The 12,408-nt window shown below is 45.5% G+C and overlaps 3 protein-coding genes across 3 annotated transcripts; 2 read left to right on the forward strand and 1 right to left on the reverse strand.

Annotated features, from left to right (window-relative positions):
- Positions 1 to 417: 417 nt before the first annotated feature.
- Positions 418 to 1,682, forward strand: FOMMEDRAFT_148691 (uncharacterized protein). The gene is made up of 2 exons (XM_007270252.1): positions 418 to 737; positions 806 to 1,682. The coding sequence occupies exon 2, from the start codon at positions 1,084 to 1,086 to the stop codon at positions 1,627 to 1,629; it is 546 nt and encodes a 181-aa protein (XP_007270314.1). The 5' UTR covers positions 418 to 737; positions 806 to 1,083; the 3' UTR covers positions 1,630 to 1,682.
- Positions 1,683 to 1,931: 249 nt separating this feature from the next.
- Positions 1,932 to 6,191, reverse strand: FOMMEDRAFT_128146 (DUF300-domain-containing protein). The gene is made up of 17 exons (XM_007270253.1): positions 6,094 to 6,191; positions 5,471 to 6,033; positions 4,834 to 4,874; positions 4,717 to 4,749; positions 4,444 to 4,541; positions 4,270 to 4,277; positions 4,145 to 4,167; positions 3,935 to 4,028; positions 3,751 to 3,780; positions 3,671 to 3,694; positions 3,570 to 3,603; positions 3,377 to 3,494; positions 3,155 to 3,281; positions 3,060 to 3,090; positions 2,937 to 3,001; positions 2,764 to 2,872; positions 1,932 to 2,654 (listed from the first exon to the last, which is right to left on the reverse strand). Exons 2-17 carry the CDS (start codon positions 5,594 to 5,596, stop codon positions 2,170 to 2,172), a joined length of 1,446 nt encoding a protein of 481 aa, XP_007270315.1. The 5' UTR covers positions 5,597 to 6,033; positions 6,094 to 6,191; the 3' UTR covers positions 1,932 to 2,169.
- A 1,810-nt stretch (positions 6,192 to 8,001) lies between these two features.
- FOMMEDRAFT_22995 (uncharacterized protein) lies at positions 8,002 to 8,685 on the forward strand. Its single transcript, XM_007270117.1, has 4 exons — positions 8,002 to 8,070; positions 8,140 to 8,233; positions 8,301 to 8,393; positions 8,454 to 8,685. Exons 2-4 carry the CDS (start codon positions 8,231 to 8,233, stop codon positions 8,544 to 8,546), a joined length of 189 nt encoding a protein of 62 aa, XP_007270179.1. The 5' UTR covers positions 8,002 to 8,070; positions 8,140 to 8,230; the 3' UTR covers positions 8,547 to 8,685.
- The last annotated feature ends 3,723 nt before the right edge of the window (positions 8,686 to 12,408 follow it).

Raw genomic sequence — 12,408 nt, forward strand, 5'->3', positions numbered from 1 at the left:
GCAATTCACCTGATGCTGTTGCATTCTGCGATGAGGGAAATGTCAGATCGCCATGCGAAAGGCAGGCTGTTCAGGCTTCTCGTATTGAGTCCGGGCCTCTTCTCCGTCCCTGTTTGAATGCATGGCTGTGGGCTCAAGGACTTCTTCCGTACCTTTTCGCCTTAGCCACATCAGATTACTTATCACCAGCGTCTAGTAGCAAATCTCACTCAATCTCGTTTGTCCAACGGAAGCAAATTTAATGCAAGTCAAAACATGAAGAAGACAGGAAAAAAATAATAACATGATCTGAATTGATCTATCGGCGATAAACCATCGGCGGTTATTTGCATAGTGTGTACATATTTGTCCATGGTTGCTGACATTTAGTGGGCCGCATGGCCGTCAGCGGTCAGAAAACAAGTGATAAATACCCTGAACGCGTGCCAATCGGTAAAAGTCCGCTGGCTCGGTAAGTAGTGGCTCAAACGAGCGAGGTGGGGGAACCACGGGCCACGGGCTTACACGAGCAACTCACATCTTTTGCACCTTGACTCGGTGCTGTTCGCACATGTCGCACGACTGAGAACTGGTAGGCAACTATCCTATTTCTTGCCTCCTTCCTTCCTCTCCGAGGGCGGCCTTCCACTTTGGTTTTCTTGGTTCTATTGCCTTCTGGTCGTTTATTTGTTCTATTCGTGTATTTTGCTGGTGGCCGACGTTTTACGTGGCCCGACCTCGGTGGATGCCCGACGAAGGTGAGTAAAAAAGAACAAGGCAACTCGTGTTCGTGGCTTGTGACGACTAATCGCTTGGTATATAAAAGTGTATCAGTGCTTGGGGTGTGGGCGTCTTCTTTCTCTTCCTTTCCTCGTCTTCTCTGCAACCTGACGACGAGACGCTGTGCCCGTTATCGCAATTACCGCAATAACAGCGAATACCAGTCCCTCTACGGCTAACTTACGATTACGGCACATCGACACGAGCCACTACCACGAGCACTAGAGATTTCTTCCCCGCTCTGTCAATTAACTCGTTCCTCCGAGTCAACTCCGCCATCCTACTCTGCCGTATTCTTTGCCGTATTCTAGATCAATATCAACAATGTCGGCGCCCATCTCGCAGGCTTTTAAGCCCGGCACACTATATGCCGTACTCTTATATCGGGGTGACCCTACACCAACGCCCAACACCTGGCACTGTGCTTTATTCCTGCCCTCCGAGCCCTTGCCCAACGACCCACCAAGCACACTCCGTGGGACTGCCTGGCATTGTACAAACAAGAACACCTCCGAACTCTGGGCGTATGAAGAGCTTGCCCCCGACCAACTCCTGCTAAACGAGCGCCTCGTGCTCGGCGCGCGTCTCGCAGACCTCTCGCCACTCGGCGAGCACGCGGACGTGGCTTCGGAGCTCTCACTCATCCTACGCGCCGTGCCCGTTCGCCCCGAAGCGCATTCTAGTGTATTCAACGCCCGTACGTGGATGTTAGATGGGATTGGCGAATTGGACGATGGAGGATTCTTGTCGTGTGTGAGCACCTTGGCGCTTGAGAGCGAGCTTGTGAGCGCTGCGGGACTGGCGATGCAGAAGTATATGGAGGATGGGAGTTATGTTATGATCACACCGAGGAATTGTTCCGATAGCTGATTTTCTCCCTTTCTGACCTGTTTGGTTCGTGCCCTCTACCCGTGTTGTCAAGGTGCAAGAAATCTGGGGAGCGAGTCGTAGTATTCTCGACTGTCTGTTGATTTTCTTTGTTTCTGATTCTCCTGTCCTTTTTCTTCATTGCGGTTCTTTGTATTATTGGCATTACAGCTTTTACGCGGATTTACATACTATACTGTATATATAGTCATATGCGTCCAAGTAACTAACATATAGACATGATTCCTGGATTTCCTCCCGACTGATCTTGGATTTATCAATCAGATTCTATCTCAATTTTGCGATGCACATCCACTTCCAGTCCATTAGATACAGTTGTAAGGAGTGTTACAAAGGGTACTAACCAATAAGAAACGAGAAAGTCCTACGATGGTTGATAAATTACGTAGTTCAAGGAAAACGGGGACAGAACCAACACAAAGGAAAGGCGGGGTATGTAAGAAGCAAGTAAGGGAGGGATAATAAAAGGTCAGTAAGTATGTACGAGTATACGCTACAACATCAATATCGACCCCACCGGTCCTAAAACGGCGGCCTCCCCGTCCCAGGACCGTATCTTGACTGCGGGGAAGTATATGGTAACGGTGCCTGGGGATACGAAGACCCGTCCGTCTCATCCGAGAACCGACCTACTACAGTCGAACTCCCATTCCGCGGAGTAAACGTCGTCAACCTCACGTCCTCGCCATACTGGTCGATGCTGTTTCCCTCGTGACCTGGATATGCATTACTTCCCTGACCATACACTTGAGGTGGGGTATATGCCGCGCCATTCTGACCTGACACGTTGTAGTCAGATGTGTTGTACGGATTCCGTGCCGCTGCACTTCCTCCTACTCCTGCGAAGCCAATTCCTGAGGACTTGCTATCATATTTAGGAGTGTTATCTGAACCCTCCACGCCGAACGCTTGTGCCATGTTCATCTTCTGCGTCCTTGTACCAGGCCTGCCACGCATGTAATCGATGAAGAATTTGAGTGAGCCCCAGATCTCGGCGGCGAAGTCAGCTGAATATGATGATGGTAAGCACGACATGGCATGATACGATATGATACGGCAAGATCGCGGATCATTGAACATTCCTGAATTAGGAAAACATGAATGATGAAGACTTACAGAAGTTTATGCTGTCCCAGAGTGGACGTCCGATACCTGTACGTACGCCTTCTTGCTTGTAGGTCGTTGTTGGGTAGGACCACATCATTGCAAGTGCGAAGAACACCATCTGTACAAAGGATAAAGTTATTTAAATTTAGCTAACAAAAAGGGTACTTAAGACAAGATCGAACCTCGATACAGATAGCAAGCGCGTTTAACCCATCAGCGATGTTCGTCTCCGTCCAGTAAGGAGTATCTATGTGTATTGTATACAATCAACTCGTGACAAACTTTCAATGTTCTTCACCACCCACCATGAATGACACGTCCCTCCAGAGCATCGAACTAGCCAAGCACCATTGTTGCGTTAGAGGTATATAGGGACTTAAGAAGAAACTGAGACGCGTACAACGAAGGTCTGATAGAACGTAAACATCACGATGAGCTTAATGCACAAGAACTTTGCAAGTGGTCGTTGGCCCTCAAGCTCATCCTTGGTGAGTCCGTAGAATACGAACAGTCCGTACAGCGCCAGACTGTCCATCACATACAACGTTTGTGATTAATTAACATACGAACGACGATCAATGAGGAAAGAGAGCGGAGGGGTAGAGGATGAGAAATGACGCACGAAATGCTAATGAAGTCGACAATTGCGATGTACGGATAGGCAAACTCGAAGTGCGTCAGTCCTTCGTTCTCGCAAAGAATGTTGAATGCTTGACAAATGATTGCTGCTATTGATACCACTGTTCATTACCATTAAGAAGAATTGGTCAGTCACAGAGTTGGTTTGGAATAGGTGATGAACAGGGGATACTAACATGGACGGACAACAACGTATTGCATTACGAGCCACTAGAGTTCATTGCGATAACAACTGAGCATTAGTTTGTCAATGATGCCTAAGATGACACAATAATACCTTCATTGTATACAGGAAGTACGCCTATCCAAAATATCGATCAGTCCCAAAAAGGTAAAGGCAAAAGTAAGCAATCTTACTTTCGTAGGTCTATACCTCCAGCAACAAAGCTATTTTCCAGCAAAATCAAATCGAAGCGAACAAAGCGACAAAGTAAGGAACCATGGTCAGCAACACATCAATCTCAGCATCAATCACAAACATGACGAAGCAACCAATGGGGAGAGAGAGATAAGAACAGACAGGAATGAAAGAAAACTCAACTGGAATAGGTAGCTTCCGCTTATCTTTCCGCTCGAGCGCATTCCGCGCGGAATGGTCAGACGCAGTGCTTGCGACATATTCAATGATTAGAAGCCTGTATAAAGAGAAGAAAAAAGTGTCCATTCATCCATTCATTCACCCAATCAACAATGATTAATTAGATTCATCGAGCCTGCACAATGAGCGATATGAGAAGATAATTGGACGTACATGAACGCCGAGAGCGTCACTGCCTATTATCGGAAGGAAGCGCCAACAAGAAATAGAGAAATATGATTCATTGATGAGTCAAATCTCCTCACTCGAGAGAGAGTCCAAGAGAAAACGAAACGAACCTCGTAAACTAAAATTCAAGCCAATTCATCAGCGAACTCTTCTTTAGTTGCATTGTTAAAAGCGGAAAGAAGAATGTGGAGGAAATGGAATGCCAAGTGAAGAAGAGGAAGAGGTGGAAAAAACAGGAAAAACAGTACGTAGGGGTATGAGAAAAGATTGCTGTCTGTACTCACCAACTTCAATGAGTTCATAGTAAGTATAACTGCGGAAGTATCGATACGAAAAGAAGGAAATGATCGCGTAGACGGGCGGCATATACAATATTCGGATTCTATATTATAGCGATTCAGGATCATATCAGCTCCACTCCTGCAACAGAACAAGCGAGTAGAAGTAAAATAGAAGATAGCGAGTGACCCAGAGAAGACCAGAAAAGAAGCCGAGAAAGCTCTATTCGTAGCAATAGAAGTGTAATGGGAAGACAGGAACGGGAACGGGATACGCACATTTGACGTTGTTCCGCAGGTACGGTATAGTTCCTAATTAGTGGAAGACGAGTAAAAGGGAGGGAAGTCAGGAGATATCATCGTGAGATAGGAGATGAACGATAAGGGAGGACTTACCGACAATGGGAAAGGACGGAGAAGATGGAAATTATGACAGTCTAAAATTAAAACGTAGAGCATAGAAACTCGTGAGTATATACGACGAGAAAATTGCCAACGTAACGAGGGTGGACAAAGTGCAGACGGAAAAAAAAATTGAGGGCTGAGGATCCATGAGATCCAGAGAAGCTTAAGGAGTTGTGGATATCATAACTCTCGCGCGGCGATAGACTAGAATGATAACTTAAAATCACGAGTATCAAACTGGTGAGAAGCCAATTTTGCCTCCGCCACGCCACAATGCCCTCGGACGGAACGGCCAGCACGGATTGAGCCAAGCACAATTGCCAAGGTAAAAGGCGGCCTACCAGCCTTCCCCGAGCGGACACAAAACGGATTAGCAATAACTTGGCAATCAGGGTTTGAACAAACCGTCTTCGCAAAACATGCACATACTGATAGAGAAGGCAAAAATCGCGATGTACTCTCCATAACAGCACTTCCATAGCTACCCAATGCTCTCAATCACGTATTTCGATCCATCAAATTTTTTGCATCATATCGTCACGATTCCAGTGTGCAATTCCCATGCATCTGCACGAGCGTAGAAACGGCAAGAGACCGAAAGAAGAAAACGAGGAGAGGCCAAACTCACCAGTACAGCACACCCGCCCGAAATTGCCCAGCCTATCCGATGTGCATCCCAATGTAATCCATTTGAATCCCAGAACGATGTCTGGTCCTCTATTTGTGTGTTGTCCGACGGACACGTCGTCACCATCCTGTGTTGAAGTTTTCGCGGTTGTTCGCACTATAAAGGTATAGGTAATAGGTATCGCGTAATGATTCTTATGTTTGGAAGCTTGAAAGAGGGTATATCGCTTCCTGCGCGAACAAGGTGATCCGTGCTATGAGGCGTCAGCAACGAGTGGCCAGATGTTGTAGAGAGCAAAGTGTTGTGTAGAATGGAGAGAGCACAGGGGGGAAACGAGTTTCCGTATTGTGTCCGGATTGTGTAAGAATTTCTTGGCCCGTACGGAAATAAATTAACGTGCGCACAATACTCTCTGCTCCTCCTAAATGTCTGTAACCTCGACTTTGCGTGTAGTCCTTTCGATCGTTTAGGCGGAAACGTGTCCAAAATCCAGAATATATATATACTTGACACTCGCAAACGCCGAACAGGCCGCACTTGAATTTGAAAGAAACGGTGGGGGTCTGAAGCAAAGTCTAAGGATACCAGACGGAGTGATGGCTTTACCGGATAAAATCTCGTACCTGCGTAAGAGTAATAACGCAGACCTGTGCGAACAAGTTAAGATGAGCACGTCGCCGCAGCCAGGTGTTTGACGGCGTTGGACGGAAGGAGAGATGGCAGTCAACGGTTGCACTGCTCTGCCATGTAATTTCTCTTTCATTTCGCGTGTCGATCTTCTTATTTCGATTATGTAATACCGTGTACTAATCAAACGGCAGTTAACACAGGTCGACACCAAATTGACACTAAGACTGCAGTAAATACCTTGGCAAGACTCCATGCCCAGGCGTAAGCATGTACGCAAGTTCTTTAATATCAATTATAACAAGCGATGAGAATGCCGTACTCACTCTCGGCATTATGCAAGGAACTACTCGAGGCAGTGTACACATGTAGACTTAATTCTCCTAGGTCCGCAGTAGTGCTGCTATACTTGGGGACCACATGTAAGCTATGATGACAGCATTACAATGCTCATGGCAGGAAAATCACTCAAGCGAAGCAATATGAAGACCTCGAGGTCAATCCGCAGCTTGCTCCAGAATTCTAGAAAGCTAGCAGGTGTGTTTCGATGCTTCATAAGTAGAGAGCTACGCAGCTGCTTGTAGGTGGAGTGTGGATTAGAAGATCACACAAAGGAATAAGAAATTGAGACATCTGGATCTATCCGCATTGTATGCTGGGAGGTTGGAACGTGGTATGATTGTACTTCTCTGATAGAAAGCTTATTGTCGAGCATCTGTAGTATGGATCACTCCGGCCACCGGCATTGGTGCATACCGAAGAGTGAAAGCATTGATCTACACGTTATCCATTGTCCGAGGATATTGACCATGAGAAGGCCGTATGTTGTGCACGCTTGCAATTCGGACATCGGAGTATACGAGGCTTGTTCCGAGAAAAATAATAATAGCGTGTATTAGTTGTTGATGGGAATTTCTGACACGGTGAATCCTGCGTTGTCATTTACAAATTCCATTCACGGAGGTTTTTTTCGAGAAAATACACAATCGTGCAATAATTACAACCCTGGAAACGGCAGAGATATTAGTATTGTCCAAATTTAATTGCAAGGTCGTACCAGTCACGGAGTTAAATATCCTTTCCGTCGCTTAGTGTGATGTATATCCAAGACAAAGGTCCAGAGGAAGAGTTTGGAGCCTTAGGCGGATACTGCGTCCATGTAAAAGCTGTGCAAGGACAATGGATTGCTCAGCTTTGCACAAGTCGCAGACTGTCGATGCTGATTGGGTGCCCAGAATTCCGATCGATGAGGCAAACAGTTAATAGTCCCGTATCGGAGCTCGGACATCAGTCAAGGAAAAAAGACAGAGAAGCCGTTTAGACGTATTGATGGGGAACGGAAACTGAGAGACGGCTAGTTCTGATTCAGTACGACACGGCAACGAAGAAATCCATTATATAACTAGTTTCAATAACAAATAATGTGCTATTCACTTACGATGGCCTTGATGAACAAGCGAAACGGATTGGTCCAATGGACTTCTTAGCGAGTCTGTACGGCCTAGGGCAAAGCTCCTCCAGATAACGTCATTAGTTCCAAGGTTCTGGCAGGTAAATCAGAGCACAGTTTGAAGAAGGAAGCGGGTGTTGTAAGAACACTCGGTAGTATGGGCTTCAAGGGAAAGTTGCGTAACCTTCCAGCACAAGTGGAGTCCAGACGAAGCCTGTCAAGAGTTTTTCACATCAAGAGCTCATTTATTCAATTGAAATGTCTGTGTCGTTCAGGACTGCCTGAAACTGCACAGGATGAACAACGAAGACACGGTATGGATGCAAGAGGCAGAACGAGTCGTGGGAGTTCAGATAAAAAGAATCTGACACGTGAGTATGACGTCACGCGACTCAGACAAAATTCTCCCGTTCCTAAGCCAAGGGTGCTTTCTTTATTTTTGATTCGCCCCGGCCGGCCGCATAACCCGCACTTCAGGTCTACTGGGGTTGATTTGTTCAGGTATGATGCATACGTATGCTGTGTACGTCACTCGTACTGTCATCACTCCTTAAGCTCCTCCACCATTCATTAATGAGACAGATAAAAGCAGCATGCCCTGGTGCCTTCAGTTACACTCTAAGTCGTATCCAAAATACCCCTAAATCCCTCGAGGACTTAGTTTGAAATTCATTGTAAATATCATGGTATGCATCATATTTATACGATATTATGTAATCTTAGTTATCTTATCGCATTCGATTATATTTATAGGGATCAATATTCTCAGCTATTGGCAGCTGTATCAACGCCGTCATATCTGCGATTGCAAGCGTTGTCGAAACAGTCGTCAGCGCAGTCGTTAGCGTAAGTAGTTCTTCGGTATCTTGTGTAACAGGATCACTAAAGACTGCCTCCTGAATGCAGGTGCTCGTCGCGATTTGGAACTTCATCATAGACATCATCTGCTGCCGGTGTTTCTCAGGGCGGCGGCGTGGAAGAGCTGGAGCTACATACTAGCACTGTTAAGGAAAAGTGACGAGGTCGCCGAAGGAGGTGATAGATGAGAGACTTGAGCATGTAGACACACTTTAATCAGTTACGAATTGTATTTTTCCAGCCTCCTAGCTTTCGCATACATAAATCAGAATAGTTTCTGGTTAGCCTCACGAAGATATGTAGTAGTGTGATCAGGAATGCAACAATGCAGCACCCGGTTATTAAGGTGCAGCTCAGAAAGCAAGGGTTCTGAGTATATGAGTATATAATATTATAATGTTTAATATTGTACCATAATTTCTGTATAAACTCAACGAGAAAACCACCTTTTCATACCGCACGTGCAGTTGGGTGCATTGCATCGTGCAGGACCTGAGTCAACTGCTGGAGCAACCACATTTATCTCCGTGATCATATCTCGGGAGCTAACCTATGGAGAAATGGAACTGAAGTTTCAGAAGTATGTACCTGCCTCCGCACCCCTTCACAGTCTCGGGAGAATATGCTGACTCATTCAGATGACACGATGCTGTCCGTCCTCCCATCGAAATTGACTGAAATGTTATTCAACAAGGGGAAATGGATCGTTTACTAAATCATAAATATGCAATCTAGGTCTGGCCTGCGGCAATCAAGGACAAATAAAAGCGAAACTGCACCGATGAATTGCCTGGAGCCCGCCTATCTTATGTCCGAAGTGGAAAAATGATATGTATCGCGTCGGAAATAAAGTGGTAGACCGCACATCCGTCATGCAAGTTCTTTGTTTTATTCTATCTACGTGTGATATTATTGACACATTTATAGATCCCGAGTTACCAGGAGTGTTGAGGTCAACCGATAGAGGCTACGTGTTTTGGTGAGATTCATATTTAAATGAAGATGATCAATATGAATGCTCGACATAAACGTTAACTTTGTATGAGGTGATGACTTCTTTCGAACTTGTTTGAATAAAAATTGCATGCTCACTCATTCCGGTTCTGTCACTTATTACTTTTCTCGATTTGAGACAAGGAGGTAAAGCATAAGGTTTGTATTTGCTCACCTTGAGATAACTGAACTTAGTTCCTTTGCGTGCTGGCACAAAGGCATTGGAAATGATGGAAATGATAAATTACATGTAATTGGAGGCACTATAAGTAAGTACTGTTTCACGTGAAATCGTGGGATACTAGGCCCCAACGATTACCGAAAGGCGTCTTTGCTCAACTGCTACATCCTCCGATTCCTCGCCGCTCGCGCTCTGCACCAGATAATTCCACTAATTCACGACGCTTTGCTTGATGGTAAGAACGTTTCACTGTGCTCCTTTTGTCTAGACGCTCAGACTGTCTTGATGAAAGAAACAAAAACCTACTGTTGGAAGGCGCTCTTCGGCCTTCACTTGAGCTCGGCCATTTACCAGTGCTTCTTTGCGTAATAGAAACGGCCGCTCTATATAAATTTATACACTAATTTTCGAAGGATCAATCAACTGCATGTGAAATTCAGGAGCGGTCGCTTTCGTCGAATTCGATGCCTCATCAGTTGCTGTGACTTGTCGCTTTCGTCCGGTTCCGCAGTTAGGAAAGGTCATGTTATCTTCTTACCGAGGTCCCGTGGCCCTGCTCTTGAACGCTATGGTTCCGATATTGAATGGAGAAGCATGAATAATGTCATGCGTACAGTGATACTTGGAAGATAGCTGCCTTAATGAAGACGCCTACCGCGATAAGGCTCCTGTCGGAACCCAGTTATTCTTCTCAGAATATTGTATAGGCTTCTTAGATTCTTCCCGGACCTGATAGGCCGTTCTACGGCGCTTAGTATCCTTCTTTCCGGTCAGATCTACAGGTAAGATCTTCAATTCATCCCTGCATTTGTTGATAGAGAAGCTCTTCTGCACAGCTTCATCCATTCTAGGGAGTCTTTACCTTAACTCTCCTCGTTCGCCTTGTCTAATTTAGCATCACAGATATTATATCATTACCTTTGATATCTCCACTCTAGTATATTTCTGTAACATAGGTGGGTACCACACAGTGTCTCCTGTTTAACCTGGCTCGACTATTAGTCACCTTTCGGGACGTCTTGTCTTCCACCATCCTGCCGCTAAACTCTGCAATGTTCTCGCAAAGGTATGTCAATAGTACTAATCGTGTGAGAGCTCAACAAGAATAACGTATTTAAGATTGTAAAAACAAGTTCAACGCGGTTTAATTCGTGGATTCTCCAAAGTTCTGGTAAGTAAAAACGGCTTCGCAGAAGAATACTGTATGACCAGGATAGGCCCTTCCCTGTGCTGCTCGAAGATGATTCTGGATAAATTTAAGGTTATTTTATCAGGTTCATGAATTAGGCCGACATTGTCGGAGGTTCTGATGAGAGAAATTGACGTACTTGTAAGTTATTCGAGATTCATGGAAGTCGGGATAGTCTACACAAAAAGAAGAGCGGATGAGAAGAGAACAAGTAATTTGGGATTCGAGGCTTTTCTAATTTGTCTCCGAGAAAACATTTCGAAGTGGATCGGGGAACTCTCGCGAACGTCATCCCTCAGGAGGACATGATACGTGTTTTATGAGAGGAAGGGTGTGTTAACTTCCTCGTTACAGAGCTTTGAGCGGTTTCCGCCATTCTATACAATTCTCAGTAGTTCTTCCACTGCAGATATGCGCCCCTATTGCAACAGATTAACTGGAATACGACTACTGTCTATTGGAGTCGGATTCAATACTCCAGGATCCTCTTCATTGGACTCCAGAACATTCATGTTTCTGAATGGGGACACACGACTGCTCCAAACAAGTGACATATGCATAGACACTCGCCATCGTTGCGTTGAAACTAAATTTAGCTTAATACGGTGAGTCGTCAAAGCACCGCCCGCGCCCAACGACGAAGAAGCCTCTCGACGCCGGAGCGCCCGGTCGGCTCAAAAACTGTCCGTCATAATGCAAGACACTGGTTGATCGGTTGTGCCGCTACCATTGACCACTGACCACACTCCGCGGTACATCCGAACGTTTACGCGCACTTGATTTACATCCATCCCGCTCAATCACTGGTACATGAATGAAGTCACGCTTCTTACATCCGTGTATTAAATTTACGGAACGGGGTAAGCTCAAGTGGAAACTTCCGATTACTTGGTTACCTCCATATTGCAAATGCTAAATGGTCTGCTCTATTTCCCAACCATGTCACTCGTCATCCAAGAGGCCAGTACATACCTCTAATAGTACTATGAAGCGATATGGTTGGCGTAACCAAGGCACAAGAATTTCGGCTAACGGCATGTTCCCACACTGTTCAGAAGCTTCCATCCACTCGAGGCCCTTTCGTCAATCTCTTCGATGCAATTCGACTTCCCTCTTACATACATCAGATATGGTAATATGAGATACGGGTCTGCTCCTTAGACTTCCGACTTTCGACTTGTCAGTCAGACAATCTGTTGTCAAATGTTCTCGGGATAAAGCGAATCCGCCGCCGCATCGGCCATACATGCCAGCTCAATCGTAATCGATCGAAATAGACGAAGCTTCTTTTTTGATCGCGTATCTCTCTAACTGGTTTGCAATATGAACTCGAAGCCGCCGGGCACCTGGATCTTTTTGCATTCGAACTTACCACGATAATCCAAGTTTACGCGTCGTTGGGCTCTCTTGAGCGCGTCGTGATCGCGGGAATCAAGCCAATTGAATTTCTCCCCATGAAAAAAAAAAACGGTGCATGGAAGGTGAAGTTTTTCCAATCTTAGATTTTCCTAGCTCATTTCTATTTCTTTCTCTCTTGCATTTCTGCCCGCGTCGAAGCCTCGAGAATTTGAAACAATCATTATACCAAGTAGCAATGATCGACAGTAATAATGAATTAGAGTTCTCGTGCCCCCTGGTAC

The sequence above is a fragment of the Fomitiporia mediterranea genome, assembly GCF_000271605.1.
Source record: "Fomitiporia mediterranea MF3/22 unplaced genomic scaffold FOMMEscaffold_12, whole genome shotgun sequence".
NCBI classification, from domain to species: domain Eukaryota; kingdom Fungi; phylum Basidiomycota; class Agaricomycetes; order Hymenochaetales; family Hymenochaetaceae; genus Fomitiporia; species Fomitiporia mediterranea.